Source organism: Taeniopygia guttata, chromosome 10 (assembly GCF_048771995.1).
Source record: "Taeniopygia guttata chromosome 10, bTaeGut7.mat, whole genome shotgun sequence".
NCBI classification, from domain to species: Eukaryota; Metazoa; Chordata; class Aves; order Passeriformes; family Estrildidae; genus Taeniopygia; species Taeniopygia guttata.
Genome location: NC_133035.1, coordinates 5,798,223 through 5,816,451, shown reverse-complemented (window position 1 = coordinate 5,816,451; position 18,229 = coordinate 5,798,223). Strand labels below are relative to the sequence as shown.

The 18,229-nt window shown below is 40.6% G+C and overlaps 1 protein-coding gene across 12 annotated transcripts in view; it reads right to left on the bottom strand.

The window, feature by feature from the left end:
- Positions 1-6,905: 6,905 nt before the first annotated feature.
- TRPM1 (transient receptor potential cation channel subfamily M member 1) overlaps positions 6,906-18,229 on the bottom strand; it is a 125,230-nt gene continuing 113,906 nt past the window's right edge. For 10 of the 12 annotated variants that reach the window (XM_072933728.1, XM_072933729.1, XM_072933726.1 and 7 more), the window contains 5 exons: positions 17,303-17,323; positions 15,569-15,713; positions 13,297-13,496; positions 12,289-12,421; positions 6,906-10,442 (listed from right to left, as the gene is read on the bottom strand). In XM_072933728.1, coding sequence (XP_072789829.1) covers positions 9,179-10,442; positions 12,289-12,421; positions 13,297-13,496; positions 15,569-15,713; positions 17,303-17,323 — 1,763 coding nt within the window. In that variant the 3' untranslated portion in view covers positions 6,906-9,178. The remainder of the gene's footprint in view (positions 10,443-12,288; positions 12,422-13,296; positions 13,497-15,568; positions 15,714-17,302; positions 17,324-18,229) is intronic. The other 2 variants (XM_072933724.1, XM_072933725.1) reach the window with 1 other exon arrangement.

Genomic DNA, 18,229 nt, shown 5'->3' with positions numbered 1-18,229 from the left:
GCCGGGCCGTGAGGGGCGGGCGCGGCCGCGTACGGCGGCGCGGAGGGAACAAGCGGCAGGCGGTGGCGGCCCGGGGCCCCGCGCGGCCCGGCACGGCCGCACTGCGGGGCCGGTCACCGCCCCGCCGGCCCGTGCTGCCCCGGGAACAGCCAGACACCGAGCAACGGAGCACGGCTCGGCCTCGGAGCCCCGTGGAACTGAAAGCCCCGTGCGGGGGCCTGCAGGAGCTGCTGCTGCCCAGGACTCTCTCGTGAGGCAGCGGTAGATCCCAGCTCCGGCGTGGTGGGGACGGGGCGGTGACACTGGCACAGGCTGCCCGCGTGGGTCTGGCAGCGCTCACAGCCAGGTTCTTCAAGGGCTTGAGCAGCCTGTTCCAGTGCAAGGTGCCCCTACCCATGGCAGGGTTCTGAACCGGATCGTCTGTGCTCCATCCCATACCCTTGACATTCTGGGATTCTGTGAATCACTTACTGCTACGGAGTTCTTCCCGTCACCCTTTACAGAAGGTGCACACATTACAGCTCTGGGGTGAAAGCAACCCTCTCAGGCACATGCTGTGACTCTTGGGGATAGTCTGTGCAGGGCCAGGAGCTGGACTCCATGATCCTTGTGGGTCCCTTCCAACTCAGCATATTCTGTGTGGTTCTGTGAGGGCTGGGTGATGCCCCAGGCAGCTCTGCTCTCACCCTCCCACTCTGCAGCCCTGCTGACTCTGCGAGCTGGATGTTGATCCAACATCCTTGTAACTCCCTTTCCAGGCACTCATGTGTTGCTCGCCTGAACTTCTCCAGGACATAGAAATAACACAGGCACCTACCTATACTGCTAACATCCATCGTTGCTATCTCTTTTAAGTAGGAAACTGAGTAACTGCTCATATTTGCTTATGGCACCCATAAAGGTCCATACTGCAGGTGATTATTATGAGTGCTCTAAACCTGACCTCCACAGTGGAAATACCTCCTACATGAAGCAACAGTTTGGGTGGAAATATAGTTTAATGAAGAGCCCTAGATCAAGAATACATGGTCTGTTGGCTGTGAGATCTAAGGAAGGGGGAGAGTCTGGGTTCTCCTGCTGATGATCCAGCCACAATGGGAACTGGGTCAAACCAGCAGGTCTCCAGATTTTGGAGCCAGGTCTGAAGTGTTCAGTAGGGTAAGAAGAGCTGGCTCCTGGCTACTGGTGCACCACAGCCTTGGTTGCAGATGTGAGCCAAGCAGAGCTCACAGCAAGGACCATGGTTTAGGGGTGAGAGTTGAAGGCCAGGACCTGACAAATAAACTGCTGGTGTTTTGCAGCCTCACCATATTAAAAAGCATGATTTTGGTCAGCATACTGTCATGAAAATGGAACAGCTCACGTACAGTATAACATTTGTAAAGGCCTGCTACAGCATAGTGGTGAAGACTCCAGAGAAATGGACACATTTTTAGACAAAAAATGACACATACAATACTCAACATCAGCTGCAAGGTCAAGATCTTCCCTCATTAATAGAAAGTATATTATATTGCATTATAGAACCTGGGATTTTTTGTGAAGTCTGAGGGTGTGTGTTCAAGGAAAAGAACATACTTCAGGGCACAATCTGGATTCCACAATTTAGAGGAGATGCCCCACTGATTGCACCAGAAAGGTTTGATTGAACAGTGAGGAGGGAAACAATTCACTGGCACCTGCCTAGACTGAGGAAAGCTCATGTGCATACATTTTATGTTGTTCAACAGCCCAGGAGGGAGCACCCTGCTCTTGGACTTGTAGATAGAGAAGATAAAACCAATCCTAGTGTACTTTTCAAAACCAGTGCACCTCCTTGCACAAAGATCCCTTCTTATTACTGTTGGCAAACAATGCCTTTCACTTTATCCTCTATTTTCACATATACCACTTTTATGCTGTAAACATCATTGTCTAAGTGGGATTATTCAGCCTGGCATGATCTCATGCCCCAGTCCATTTTAGAGAGTGCACTGTGCTGCAGATGCAGCTGGTGGTGTAAAGCTGAGTGCTGTGAGAGCAAACCACAGCTCCTCTGATCCCCTTTTATAACCAAAATCCTTTGGATGTTTGAGAAATACTGTGGTACTAGCCCTTATCTTTATCCTTCTTTAAAGTTTTTATTCATATTCAGAACACTGGTGAAAGGGAATTTAATTCATAAAGGAGGAAGAGAAAGTGAGGGGTTGAGGAAGGCAGAAATTGCCCAGACTTGAAATTGCACATAATAAATTTGCCAGTGATACTAAAAATTATGATTATTTATACCATATCAGAATTACAAGAATATTTCTGCATCAGCACAGAGACTTTTTAGGAGTAGCTGCAAAAGCAATCTTATTCATGAGAGGACGATCACAGGATAGCAAAAATTTCCATTAAGGACTGCACTGACACATTTAAATTGCAGTGCTGTTCGGAAAAGGAGCAAACAAAATCAAAACTAAGCTCTCACAAGATTTATGAGGATTGCTACTAGAACTGGTTGCAAGTTTCCACTGAAAGAGTTCTATGCCTGTAGGAGAAGAAGGCTGATTTGGCAGAATTGAGCACTTCGGAGAAGCAAGTTAATTGTCACAACTTGCTGTGAGATGCAGACAGGCAGAGCAGGACAGGCAAGTAGAGCAGGGTAGGCAGGCAGGGCAGGGCAGACAAGGCAAAAGGGCAGGCAGGACAGGCAGGGAGATCCTCTGTCTCCTTTTTGGCAATGACTCAACTGCCTGCACATCTCTGGCCATCCCAGCTCTGCCTCACTCACTCACTTTTTTCAAACAGTTCTGCTAAGCCAGAGATTTTTGAGAATGCCTTTGTTCTATGACAGCAGTCTTGAAATAATGGTGGGAAGACAGCTATGCAACAAAGCCAGTGGAACTGAAAAGACTGCAGGTGTCTGGCGTTATTCTCATTATTTAAAAAATAAATTTTTTACTTAGCACAGTTATTTTCCCTGCCTCTACCTTGTTATTCAGTGATATCTCCTGTGTGCTAGCCTGACCAGGACCCTTCCACTTGGCCACTCTCTCTCTGAGAAGCAGCCTGGCCTGCTCTCCCAGTGGTATCACGCCCAACACTGTGTGGTTCTCTCCCAGGGCTCTTTTTACATACAGTGCCACTGTTTGTGACAGATAATGACTTGTTAGGGATGGCTGGGGTGCATAACCTGCTGTGTTCAGTGCACACTCAGATAAGGCACCTTCCTAAAAGTCCTGCTACAACCTCCCAAGGCAGCTCTGTGCCTGGGGAAGTGCTTTGGCTTATGCAATGCATGAGGGCTGGGGTTAAATCAGAACAGATTTTCACAATGGTCCCTTTTGATCTCTCAGCAGATTAGAGAATGGCTTTCATTAGGCATGTTCAAGAACAGGTTAGACCACCATCTGCCACTGATGCTATTGACATAGCTGAACTTGCCTAGTGCAGATGATCTCTTCCAGGCCTGTATTTCTATGGCAACTTCCATGTTTTCATAGCTCTCTGAAGACTGGTTCAATTATTGGTTTGATCTCCAAGACAAAAAGACACAAGTGTTGTCTGATTTCACAGCTGAGCTATGTGCCCAGAGCTATAGCAAGTGTGCAGCAAGCCTGAAAAGTCAGGGATTCACTGATGGAAGTAAGTTCTATTTTTCCCTAAAAGTGGTACAGTTTATTACTTTACCTGGACACCTCTCTACTTGTGCACTCAACAGTTTGTACTCCCAAGTTGCCTCAGCCTGCACTCAGAAGTGTGGAACTCTGGGGACTTGTGAGGGAGCCAGCCCTACAGATCTGTATTACCTCTTACAGAATAAAAACATAATTCCTTAAATTTATTAAGTAGTTGGTAAAAACAAAAACAAAACCAAAAAAAACCCAAAACCAAAAACAAACCAAAAAACCACAGTCATTCTTGAATGTCCTTGATGAAGATCTAGCAGAAAAATATTTAAAATGTGTTTACTTGCATAAAACAGCAAATTTGACATTCTTGGCTAAATATATACAAAATACATAAAACTGTGCAGAAGTTTTAGTTTCTTGAGGTATCTCAGGAAAGAAGCTCCCTTTGCAAGGCACATCTGTGAAACAGAGCTGCCTGCTTTGTGTGGAGGTTTAATGATATGGGACTTTGCTTTGCCAGGTAGGGGTACTTTCCTTGTTAACCATTGTGTAGGTATTGCTATTCTGGAGTTACTGGGTGCTGTTCATGGCACAGTGTTCTACCTTGGCTTGGACTGTTTCACACAGGTATTGTGATAGTGACTATCACACCAGATTACTGGTGCTTCTAAAGTAGAATCTAATCTTTTTCCAAGGCCCTTTTTGAAGGCTGTTGGTTAGCTCAGGTGATAGCTTGCTGAGCACTGCAGTCCAGTTAAGGTAAGCAAAGGGAGATGCTTGCATCCAGAGTCATGCAGGATGAAGCACTGTGGTTTTATTGGGGGGTTTCATGTTGCAGAGACAAAAGAGGAGCAGGCACATGAAATTATGCATCCTCTTTTTCATTAGTCCAACACCAAGCACTAGGTGGATACCAGCACTTAAATATTTCAGCTGAACATCTGCAAAGAATAATTTAAAGCCTGTTATGAAGACATACATTACATCCATTGTAAAGATAGAGGGCATCAATCATAAATCACCACTTTGCCATATCAAACTCTGCAGATAAGGCTAGAATTTGGAAAAAGCAAAATAAAATCGCAGTTTTAAGAAAATCTGTAGTCTTTGTCTCACTTCTCCCAAGGGCTGTGGTTTGTCAGCCTACAATGCAAAGTACTGCTGGGTACTGTTTTATGCCTACCACAAACTCCTGTGCCTGGCACGATCTGAAATGGTCTTTAAATGGCCACATCAACCAGGTCCTTACATCACTTTTGCCTTCCTGTCCAATGCTAGATCACAACAGGGGATCAAAATCCACAATTAGGCTGAATTTTCAACTTAGGTGACTGCTGCACATGATAGAATATTTCTCTGCAATGGTTGCAGTGAGAAGAAAACATCCCTAGGGCTGATGTAGTCTCATTACCCAGCAAACAGAGGCTAATTGTCACTGCTAGTAACAGGCCTCAGGACTGAGGCTTGTCAGATCTGCTTTGTCTGAACTTGCCTTAACCTGCCTCGAGCTGTCCCTTGTTTGTTTAGCTGTGAAAGCAATTTTTCTAATGACAAAGAAATTCAGGTTTATTTGTAGGATTTAAAGGCCAGTGATGAAAAACAAGATATAACTTTGTGGCTCTTATAAAAACGCCCCTAAAGCAGCAAAAAATAAGGACAAAGAAACAACATGAACATCATGCTCACCCTACAAAGGACCTGGGATGCTGACAGCTGGCAGTATGTCCTCACTGTAGCTACTGACCCAGAGGATCAGAGCAGGTGTCAATAAACATCAAAATAAAGGGTAGGTGCATCAAATAACTTTAGCTTTTTCTGGTTTTCCATTAGTAGCATAGTAATATTCTTTTCTGTTCTCTCTTCTTGTCTCATCTCTAGATGGATCTAAACTAAAAACAATTAATATATTAGACTATTAAAACTTGTTACACTAACAATAAATTCTCAACTTTACATCCATGGCTCCCAACAGCTTTTGAGTGCAAGACTAATTCAGGCAGAAGTGACCTGCTGGACAGGACAGTGCTGCAGAAGCATCTGTGGGACCCCAGCACCATGCCCAAGGACTGCTGTAATTTGGAAAACTCACCTGCTCCACATGAAAGGCTCCAGCAGCACACTGGCTTTGTGCCAGCCCAGAACACCTGTAACAGGGCACAGTCCTATTATTCATCTTGCAGAGCTAATGAAGTGATCCTGTTAACATCCTTGGTCATGCACCTTCCTCATGTTCCTGTTTCCTGATGAGGCCTTGCAGATGTGTTCTTTTTTTTTTTTCCTTTTTTTTTTTTATTAGAAGAACAGATAAATATTTTGCCGAAGATGTCAAGCACAGAACCTTGGAAAGCATCCAGATAAGCAGCATGGAGGAACCAGAGTTGGAAGGTTTCAATGGTTACTTCAATGAATTAGTAAATAATATGGAAAATGGGCTTTCTTGATTCTCAGGTATCAATCTCCAGCTTTTAAAATGGATAGAGTGACTCTGCAACAGGAGAGGCTCGTGAGGGCAAAGTTAAGCTAGTCCCTCAGTGATGCAATGTAAAAAGGGATAATTCATGGAATCAGGTGGTAGGGTCATGAACCTACCTTTGTAAATATGACAGTCACTGTGTTGAAAGCATTTGCCTTGAGGGAAAGGGAAATGTTTGTATTGCAAGATACTGTAAGGTGAACAAATTTGAATTACCTCAGAGTAATGTCTCTGTATAGACATAGCCCTAGAGTACACACCCCTTCAGCTTGACCTGCTTCAGTATAGGTCAAGCACATAATAAATCATGGCAATGGAATTCACAGTGACATTGCTGTGAAGTCACCACATGCTTAGCAGTGAAAGGGGACACATCTTCCTGAAAAGCAGTGTTAAACATGCCTCTTCAGAAATGCAAATTCTCTGCCCGCACTCTTTCAGCCAGTATTCAAGAAAGCATGGAGGCAGACATGCAAATCTGTTGGTCATTATTCTGCTTAGTGAGCTCCAAATCTATTATTAGTCTTCTATGCACATACAAAACCATATTTAAATCTTATTTAAATGGCTGTTTGTCTAAAATGACTCTGCAAAGCCAGTGCTGTTACTTCATATGTAATGGCAGAGAGGTTGTTATTCAGTTCATGTGATGTGAGAGCACTGAAAATATCCAAACCTGTTAAAATCATCCCTCTATAGAAAATTTTATGCAAAATTACTGGCAAGCGTTAAGAAAAAAATTTGCTTAGAAGATGTTTGGCCCATGAATTACATAAGAAGAAAGAAATCAGTGAAGTGTTTGGATGTTATAGAGAAAAAACTGGTATACTGAATTAATTTACCATATTTTTCATGTGTTTTTTATAAATATTTTTACACAAAGGAAGTATATAAATACAAAGGTAAAATATTTTTGTTTGAAATCTACATGCTATCTGATAAATTTTCAATGTAAGTGCTAAAAAAATTAAGTGGTCAAAAGCATGATTAACACACATTTTATAAAGACAATGTAACAAGAGGTATGCAACAGACTGTATTCCATTCCACAATGCATACTGCTTGTTTAGCACAGTGCTGAAAAGCTGCATCCCTTTGTGTTTGTTAATGAATCCATTTCTGGTGAATGTGCAGGCAAACAATAAAAAGGCATTGGCAAACTGGAGGCTATTTCAACCACATATACACAATGGCTATGTAGTTACACAGAATGGTAACACAGAAGTAAACATGGAAGTGAAACAATTTCAAATGTCACTCTGTTTTTACAAAATGTCAAGTTCCCTAAGTTGAAGAAAAGAGAAGCCCACATAAAAACCAAAATGCCAACACTGCTCCAACAGCAGTGAAACCAGTAAACCTGCTGGTAAGAACCAAGATAGCAAAACTCCAAAAGAAATTATGACTGAACTTTGTGAAATGTCTGTGCACTTTCCATGATCATTTGGTAACATTACTTCAGGTTATAAGAATGGATGGAGTATGAAAATACAATGCAAACAATACAAATCAGATATCATTAATGCATTTATAGAGACCTCCATCAATCTCTGCATTCCAAAATGCTGTAAGCATTCATTGTCAAGGAGGACACTGAGACCTGTATTGTGGGGCTGATGCTGAGTGAAAAAAGAAATTATGTCTTTTCAAAATAGCATATGAATGAGTTCTGAGGGGTAATGAGTTAAGCATAAACCTTTGACCAGTGTTCTCTGCCTTGAACTAATTTTCAAAATTGTCTGCTCAGTGGAAAGCATCCCCTGTGAAGAGGTGCTGAATATTTGGGAAATCAAAGTTCCTAAAACTTAACAGGGAAGAATGACCCAAATAACACCCTGCCATTATGAAGAAAATTATCAAAGCCTAGTACTTAGAATGCCACTGCAGAGACAAGTGCTCTGGATACATCTAACTACAGATGTTGATTTCCACTCTTAGTCCTCAAAACACTTTTGCTGTAGAGACTTTTTTTCTCCTTTCACATTTATTTTTGAAACTTACTCAAGAAAATGTCCAGAATTTCTATTCTCATCTGGAAAATCTAGATTTTGTTTAGACAGACTCCTAGAAACTGTTCCTTGTTCCTCATGTGTCATAATGAAATTGCAAAATGGAAGATGAATTTGTCACAGTAGATTTATTTCAAGAAAAGATCAGCTGTATTTTGATCTCACCTGATCAGAACACCTTTCCTGTTCAGATTTGTTCTCCCTTGCAGGCATCTAAGAGAAGTCCAAATCTTATTCTAAATCTACATAGACTTCTGTTGTAATCCTCATTTATACAAAACACTAATGCAGATCTTGGATTTCTATTATTTAAATATCCATGTACTTGATAGTCTTAGAATCTCCCTAAACATTTTGAAACAATGATCACTGTTTTTCAACAGTTTAAGGCTGTCAGCATGCTTTGAGTTGGGGACAGATGTGATCTTGAAAGCAAGATTATGCCACTAAAGTTCAAGGACAGATTAAGAATATGTCTACATGTGTCTTTCCAGGTCAGATTTCTCCAAACACAACAGTATATTGCCACTCTGACCTATTTTAGGGGATGAAAACTGCCATGTCATGCCATTCTGAAAGAGAAGCTAAGCAGCATGCATGAAATCAGAAGTGAAAGAGGGGACTGCATAATTTTTCCTTGCCTCCAACAATTTTGTTTTGATCTGAAAAATGCCATGGCTACAAAGAAACCAGCTGCATAAGTAAGGATAATACTAAGGCTGGTTAAAAATTTGTTCAGTTTGAGAAATCTTCTGATAAAATTATTATATTATAATACTGCTCTTCCTCTAAGAGCTTTTATAATGAGCTTGTCAGTAAATGAGCTTATAAGGGAGGCTGAAATGGAACAAAGGAATAGCTATATAGTTGGCATCTGTGGACTATACCTACTTTTTATCTGCCCCTGAGAGAACATCTCCCTTCCACCAGCCCAGCAAGCATTTATTTAAGAACAGAACATGTATCTATTAAGTTTAAAAGAAGAGAAATACATATATTCATAATTCTTCTTTAGACATTAATTTTAAAATCCCTAATTTGTTTAGTTAGTCACTCTGCTTTCTCAACTGTTGGTAAAACAGAGGCCATACGCCACTTTAACATTCAGTTTCTGTGGATGCATTTTCTTGCCTGGTTTTCTGTTCTTCTGTTGCACTGCCAAACGCTACCACCAAATTAGTTACACTGCTGGCATGTCCTGGTCTATTTAATTTGTCCTTCACAGACTTGGCTTTCCGGGAATGGCTGTGCAAACTCTTGGAGCGCACTGATGGGAACCCAGGAGTCCTTTCTGGCTTTGCTGACAGGAAATTCTCCTTCTCAGCCTTGAGAGGGGCAGGCATAGAGGTGTAAGAGGCACTCATACCTGCTTCACCAACATTACTATCATCATCTGTGTCCATCTGCTTCTCCTCTGCTTGCCTTTCTGCTTCAGAGATCAACCCGGGGTACTCTGGAGGACGCTCTTGAGAAAGCTGCTGCTCAACTTTGTATTTCCACTCTGTGGCCCACTGTTCAATTGTAGAAGGGCACACCTGATCCATAATGGTACTGTACTCCGAGGTCCAGTTGTTAACGCCTCCAACCACCTTTCCACCTTGTGCAAAAATAAAGCTCCTTGACTTCATCATAGTGGTTTGACAAGCACTGAAAGTTTCAGGAGGAAAATAGCGCATTGCTTTGGATTTGTCCAGGGGATAAGAGATGGTTGCTTCTAACTTGGTACGTTCTACTTTTAACTGAGTGTTCTGAAAATCTGGTCCTGCTACTGACTGACTGTTCATAACAGCATTCATCTGGTTTACACTTTGAGGAATCATTCCATCACTACCGAAAACCCCCTGCTTTTCACTCCCCAAACCGCCTGAATCAGAATGGGGTCTGGAAACATTCTGTGCAATTTCTAATGTAGATTTACTGTGATCTGCTGTAGCGACTGCATTAGGACTCGAGGTATGAAGTCCATTTTGCTGTTCTGGAACCAGCATCCTCGGGTCTGCTCCATCTTCTCTAGTACCAATAGAATGGGCTTTTTTACGCATGGCAGGTGACATAGGTGTGCTGCTGTCATCATAGGTCAGCTCGTCACCACCAATGTGGTACTTGTACATGCTGTAGCCATCAGAGCTGTTGACACTGCTCTGCCTCAGGAGATAGGCAGCATCACACTCTGACGAAGCCCGCGAGCGTGGGTACGTCAGCTCGGATTTGTCGATGCCCGCCAACTTCTCCAGAGCATTCACCATCCGGCCGGAGAGCTCCTCCAGCTGAGACAGCCGCAGGTCGACTGTCTGGAGAGAAGCTTTCATAAAATGTTCTCTTTCATTCACTTCTTCTAGCCTCATAGACATATTTTCAACTCTGTGGAGTATAAGAAAGGAAGCAGAGAACAGAACCTGTAGAATGGTGCAATAACCCATTACAGGCACCCAGCTCCTGATCTCTTCCTAAGGCAGAATTTTGTGGCGTGTATCATGTCTTGTTCTTTTTTCCTATGGGTAGCACACAAAAGAACAAGCATTTTCTTGTTACCTATGTTTTCTGTACACCATATTAGAGGGGTATTTGAACTTTGCCCTTATATTCACGGCAGGAGAGACCTTAGGGACTACTATTAACATTTCTGCATGTGCCACCCACTGTGTGCTCAGTTGTTCTCTTTCATTGCGAGGCATCAAATTAATTACATGAAAAGTACTTTCTAATGACATGCTCAGAGTGACTTAAAATAGCAACAAAGCATGTTGTAAAACAGGTTCTGCAGCTGTATGAGACAGCAACATATACTGGTGTTGATGGGATTGCTGTTTTTCTTGAAATTCCTTTCTATTTTGTATTAGCTGAAGGGAGTGGAACTATTGTCTAGTTCAATTAAAATAATACTTTTTCCCATTTTCTTCTTATTATTTATATCATAATGGATGTGATGGTACTAGAAAAATGCATATAAAAGTAATTAACTGGATGTGGCTTAGAAATTATATACTAATAAATCTACTGTGGAAATTAAATTAATGTTTTCTTGCTCCCATACACAAAGGATGACGAAGCATCTGGAGCAAGAAGCCATGAGAAATAAGCAAATCTGCTTTGTGGCCATATACCGTAGTGAATCACTGAGGCTTACCAGCCCTGATTTATTCTCTGCCACAATACCCAGGATTTGACAAATTGCCACGGATAACCAGTGTGATAGAATATATGTAGCAGGTTTAATTTACTTCTCTATTCTCAAATTTAAAATATAATAATGCAAAATATTCAGGGCCTCTCTCAAGAGATAAAATTGTATCTATTAAAGAATTACATGGTTCACAGAACTAATTCATAACAAATGTTAAAATGAAGATGCAAACAGGTATATAGATAAATAGTATGTGGAGTACTTAATCAACAGAATACTGTGGGATAGATTAAGGTGAAAGAGTGTTTAAAATGTGTATGATATTCATTACAGGGAGAATTTTTCTTCATTTCAAGGAAGTGACAAAAGACCCCATCTCTTGACTTTCTCAGGTCTACTGACAGAATAGGCAGAGTCTTTGAGAACAGTGCTGCCAAATGACCTGGTAAAAAAGGCTGCTGCTTTAGCACTGTGTGCTTATACAGCAATGTGCAAACATTACCTAGTTTTCAGAGCAAGCATAATGATTAACATGGCAATATTCCCCATCTTTTAAATGGGAAAGTTCATACTGAAAAGCTAAATGCCTTGTTCAAAGCCTGCAAGAGAATCTGTGGCAGAGATTAAAATTCAGCAGTTGTGAGTGCCAGACCCTCATGAAAACCACAGGTCCAAGGGAAGAAGCTTCAGTGCTTTTGTCATTAAGCTCCAACATGTTTCTCATGGTTGGATGAACTGTTGGAAGCTCAACAAGCAGCAATTTTCTCAAATGGATAAAAAGCATCACTGTGATCCTCAGATGGGTAAGAGGTATAAAATTCATCATAAGCAAAGATGTTCTTGTAACAAAGCTACCCAAACCAGCAGATTTAGTGACATAACAGAAGGAATAACAAGAAGTTTGCTCTTTTGAGAGATGCACCTGCTCAGATAGTTATTTGGGATTCAGATCAGCTTCTGAGTTGGTGGTGGTTTTCTTCTAGATCAAAATCTTTTGTATTTTCACTCAACCATGGGTATAAAGAAGATATTAAAAAGATTGTTCCTGACAAATGGAGTGGATTTTTTTGCTACAATAGGTACCTTTCAGAAGTAACTCTGATGCGTTCATCGTTAGATGACTGTTGCTCATCCTCTTTCTCCTGGAAGTATTCTTCTACACACTGCTCTTCAAACTCATAGAGTTTTTTTAACTCTTCATCATTCAGAAACAACTCTGTGCAAAAGAGAAGAACAAAACAGGAATTTGCTTTTTCTGAACTTCTGGCAGACAATTTAAATCCAAATTAGCAGTTTATTCTGAACATGGACATACTGCAGATTCTACTCCTGCACTAAATGAACAGATGACTTTTTAAAATAAGCAACGAGCACTTAGCTAAAGATGGGCAGAGCTGTGAAGGAAATGGAATGCATTATATGAACATCATCTACTTCCATGGCCATCCACGGGGAGCTCAATGTTCTGAATGACTTTGACACGGTTTAACTGCTGTGCATTGAACAAACTGACCAGATTTTACAAGATAAAGACCTGGGCAATCTCTACCAGTTTGACTGTTCCTTCATTCAAGTTATTCTTAAAAGGATGCAAGTTATAGGCAACAGATAAACTCAACAGATTGTTCACAGATATTCTTTGGATAAGATGTTAAGAGATTTCTAACCACATAGAAAAATCCAAGGGGAATTTTGGGAACAATTCATCCTTTATCTGGATTTGTCTCTCTGCATTTGGAAGGAGTGTTACATTTCCTTTTTTCCTTTTTCTTTTTCCTGTTGTGCAAAAACATTTCCTGTGAAATGCAGAAATAGAGGGATTTTGTGAGCCTCTGATTATTTCCATGAAGCATATAATGAAAATACCAATTAACAGCTACATAGTGTGCTAAGAGAAGAATCCTCACAGTTTCCTTGCGAAATGACAGATACATCTCTAAATGATAGTGGGGATCCTTGCAGTCACAGATTGCTTACAATCACAGAGCTGACACTATAGGTGACATTTGAAACTGCATCCCTTCTGATACAGCTGCTGTTTTCTGCTAATATGGTGCACAGAGCTCAATTTAGAGAGGATTTTTTGCATACTCAGTCCCCTGTCACGTTCGTCCTGGTCTCCATCACCCTTCCTGCAGCGGCAGCAGATCCGCTTGATGATGATGTAGATGTGGCTGAAGATAATCATTGGTGGTGGCAGGACAGGTCTGTCATGGAATGTCATGATCAGCTGGTACCGCTGGAACTTCCAGACTTGGTTGGATATTGATTTTACCTCAAAGAAGGTATTGCTGAAAGGAAACAGAGGTACAGTTTCTGCGAGGTCCCTAATCTTACCTCTCATTGAGCAAGTACTATGTTGCAAAAAGCAGCAGCTAAATAACCTCATGGAGCCACATGATTTGGTTGGTTCAGCTCTTTGTTGGTGCTACTGAACTAAGGATTAAATTGAACTCATGATTACACTACTCCTTTTGAAGGTAGCAAACAGCAGGTGCTCTGCATCCCTCAGGCACCACTCAGAACAGTCCTCTCAGACCATTTGCTCTTACTGTACAAATCCCTTAGGTGCCAGTGAAAAGAAACTCAGACAATTTATGCATCACATAATTGGTATTTTGGGGCTTGGTTATAAACTATTTTTTTTAACACATGCCAGTATTTGATGCTACACAAAGCATTAAATCCATGAAAAGTATTTTGTATGCTAAACTCAGAAGCTTCACATAGTATGCCTTTAATATGCTAATCAGCTTGACCTACATAGAAGACTTTTCAAGTTTTCTCAGAATGTCCTCAATTCAAACTTTACTCCCTATAACTTCTGATTCAAAAACATGGTGCATATGCTTGTGAAGGAATTTATTATTGGAAGCTTCTTCATTTTTACAGCAAAGTAAGGTGTGTTTTAAAGATGTTTAATTTTGAAATTCAGTTGATATGAAGTGACAGTAGTCAATCCAGAGATAACAATAGTCACAGTTATGAAATACCAACTAAGAGAAAGCAGACTTGATATTCTGTCTTGGAAAAGGCTTTTCAAGCTATTTTAAAGTATCTTCAGACAGCTCCGCTTCTATGACGGTGATGGTACTGGAACTTCCTTTTTATATATTCTGTCCATTTATTTCCTAATTTTATGTGCTTTAGAATATCTACATTCATAAAACCAGTTAAAACATCTCTTTGAAACCAAAGAATTCCTATGTACACATAGATTTTACTTTCTTTAGGTTAAGTCTACATGAGACTATGATCAATGATAAATAATAATCTGTCTTCATTCTGTGTCTTCTTTATAGCAGAAATTCCCCAGCTAGATCTCAACCCTGTGCAAGCAGGCTGGGATGGGAGGAGTTAACAGCATGACCTACTTCCCAAACTGCTGATTCCTTGGTCCTTAAGCCAATAATAGCTACCATTGTAAGATTCTTCCCCTTCTCCCCAGCTATGTGACTGGCATTTGAGTACTTTAAATTCATGACCTTTTAAGCCACATACATCAAATGAAAGACAGGCTTTGTGAGCTGCAGATTTCTGGGCACACCAAGTACTATTTTTTGCATTTGTGACACAAGCTTACACCGACGAGCCCTCCAACACTACGTGTGAGAAGGAAACAAAAATGGATCACCTGCTTTTCTCAGGTGCTCTGTTCAGAAAGTATTGTCAGCAAGTCATTATTTTTTTAATCCCTACATCATGAGAGGGAAAGCATGCAACCTAACTGCAGGTAGGAAGAACAAGCAACAGAAATTTATTTAGTTTTACTCCAGATAAGTCTAAATATAGATATGTGCATACTGCACGCTGCTTAGATTGGTCACAGACCTTGGCAACACACAGCCATCCTCCCTGATGGTTCAAGGCAACACAGACTATTTTTTAGGTCATGAAAGGACTCTGCAAGGCCCTAATTTCTTTTTCTAAATGGAAAACAAAACAAGACAAAAGCCAGATGATGTAATGGAAATGCCTCAGGCTTTTGACGTTCAGTTTTGTTCTGCTGTTCTCCCGCAGAGCTGTGACTGCCAGTGGCTACACGGGTTTCTGTCAGGTGTGTGCCAGGTCTCATGGATCCTATTCCTCATCTTTCCAGAGCAACCTTGAGGCCTGTCACTATCCATTAGAAGGTAACTGGAAGTAGCCAGGTTCTCTCACACCCATTGCTGCAATCGTTGGCAAATTCAAAGCCACCTTTCCTCACTCTTCTCCAGGGTACACCCTGCTGCCAGTATTTGCCAGTCACATCCATGGAATAATGAGATTCTGGGGGAATGCGAACCCTTGCAGAATCAGTTGATGGGCTCTAACAGAAACTTAATCTTGACAATAAGACAAAGATGCATGACCGTTTACATACTTGAAGACAGCAATCAGCAGGTTTACCAACAGGATATTTGCTACCAAAAGGTAGCAGGCCATAATAGCAGGAGTGAGCCAGGCCCCTGGGATGCACGGAGGGAGGCGTTTACCATCATCATCATAAAGATTGTCCCCACAAGGAGCTGAAGGAAAAACAAGAAAGGTGTTTTTCACAAATTGCCTGATACTTAAAAATACTATTCACATTTATTTAATGATGACACACGCATAAACATTGCCAGATTTTGTCAGTTTATTTCCAGGAGCAAGTATGTGTAATTTCTACTTCAAATTCTGCTTCCATATTAGTGAACAGAAAGGCAACTTCTTACTGTACAGTGTGGCTTTCTATTCACATTCCCATGGATTTTCTTTTTCTCACAATAACAGTCAAATACCAGACCTTAAAGTGTACACTTACATATTAATAGTGGAATTACAAACAAATTAATAAACCTAGCTTGCAAGCATACCTTGCCAAAGAGATAAAAGCATTGCTTTAGTGGTAACAGATTGCTGAGCATAAATTCAACATTTATGGGGGCCCAGAGTATTGAAGAGGCCTTTAAAGGCCCTGACCAGCTTCACTGGGGGTTTACACCTACACCCCCTCTGCACACCTGTCCCTGCCTGAGCTATGTCTCACCTCTGCCTCCAGGATGGACCTTGGACCAGTGTTAGTCCCCTTCTGTCTCTGGCCCTGTCTCTTTTTGCCCCTTATTGGATTCCCTAGATGGATCCCAGCCAATTACTTGACCTGTCTGGGGCTGTTAATGCTACCAGCAGGTTAATGCTACCAAAAAGATCTAATTCTAAAATGAAAATCATATAGTAACAGCAAAATAAGACTACTGAGAATGGGACAAAAATTGAGAATATTGATCAGACCAACATAAAATAATTGTCTGAAGTTATTCTAAGTTACATAGGTTGTCTTGGGTAAGAGCTATCTTGGAGTTGGGTAAATGCAGCAATTTTGTTCTGTCTGTAAGTGCAGTGCCAATATATCTGATTTCAAATACAAGGCTAACTTTTGGAACTATTTAGCAGCAGGAAAAGTTTTTGTCAGCCACCAGTTCCTTAGCTGTAATCTAAGCAAATGTGAAGTCTGACAGAGTTCATAACAGATTTAGTTTATGTGAATAGTATTTTTAAACATTTTGCATAATAGTATTTTTAAACATTTTGCAAAAACCACAATGCTTCAAACTCACTTGAAAAATACTTCAAAATATTTGAAAGCAAACTAACTTATTTACTGAGGTCTCGAAGAGCTGTCTGGACTGTAATTAACAACTTTCATTTTACTTGCTTTTCAAACATCAAACCTAAATTTTTTCCTAAGAGAAGTATAGCAGGAAAGTTAAGTGAATTCTAATTTTATTCAAATGGACCAATGAAAATACTGCCAAAACCACAGTAATATTGTATCTAGATAATCAAAGGGAACTAGTTGTACAATGCCACTTATGCATAATAATTTTAAAATCCCAATTATGTTAATGTTGGTGCACTAGCAACAACTTCAACTCAGTTAAAACTTCTGATCTGTATTTTGTATTAAAGTATTTTTCCGCTGTTTTTTTTTGAATGAAACTATTACAGTAGTAAAACAACATTTACACTTGAATATTGCATGAGTGCTGTAATTAAAATATGAGTAACTAGTCAAGAAAAACATCAGTGAACATATTCAGCTAAATGAGGTAATCAGCTCTCCCCAGAGACTTACGATTGATTTCCATGGCATAGACTGAACACCAGTCCAAAGGAATGGAATAGAAAGGAGGCAGGGAGAGAAAAAAGAAAACAACACAATAATAAACAGAATCCAAAAAAAGATGATTGGAAATACAGTTCTGCTGCCAAGAAAAGATAAGCAACTCAAATGTCAGAAAAATAGAGACATGCTGAGAAAAAATGTCTTTGTTAAAAATGCATTGCATTCTGCAATTTCCTTTTCATGCTGTTTTCCCCAAATGTTACACATGGCAGCAAACTAGTGATAATAATATAGCACAAAATGCTTCTGGCAGATGATCATTTAAATATACATGATATTTCTGGCAAATAAACAAAACTGGCCGTCAACACAAAGCAACTCAAAATTATCACACAAAAATCATTCTTTCAGCTATTATGGAAACATTTTCTTTTATTTTTCTTTTATTTTTTTTCTGTTTTTGTTAAACCACCCTGGCTTTGAATCTGTCAGCTGTTTCTTTTGAATAGCCACATTTCCATCAATAGGCATGCTATCTTACACTGTAATAACATCAGTATCATTAATGCCTATTTTGACTACCACTCTGGATACCTGCCTGCCAATTCCTAAATGCTGGTAAGAAAAGTCACACTATTGAAAGAAACTCAAGAATAACTTCTTTATTGTTTAAGAATATGATGCTGTTGAGTACAAGATGCTGATAACTTCTTGCTCATCTTGTAAAGAGAGTGAACCACACAAGAGCTTCCTGGGGAGCATTAAGGAAAGTGTTACCAGCACATTAAGAGAGGTAATTATTTGCCTCTACTCAGCTCTGCTGAAACCACATCTAGACTTGTGTGTGTGGCTCTCAGCTCCCCCATGGAAATCAGGCATGGACACATCAGAATAGTCCAGTCATGGGCCACTGGGATTACTAAGGAGATTGCACTA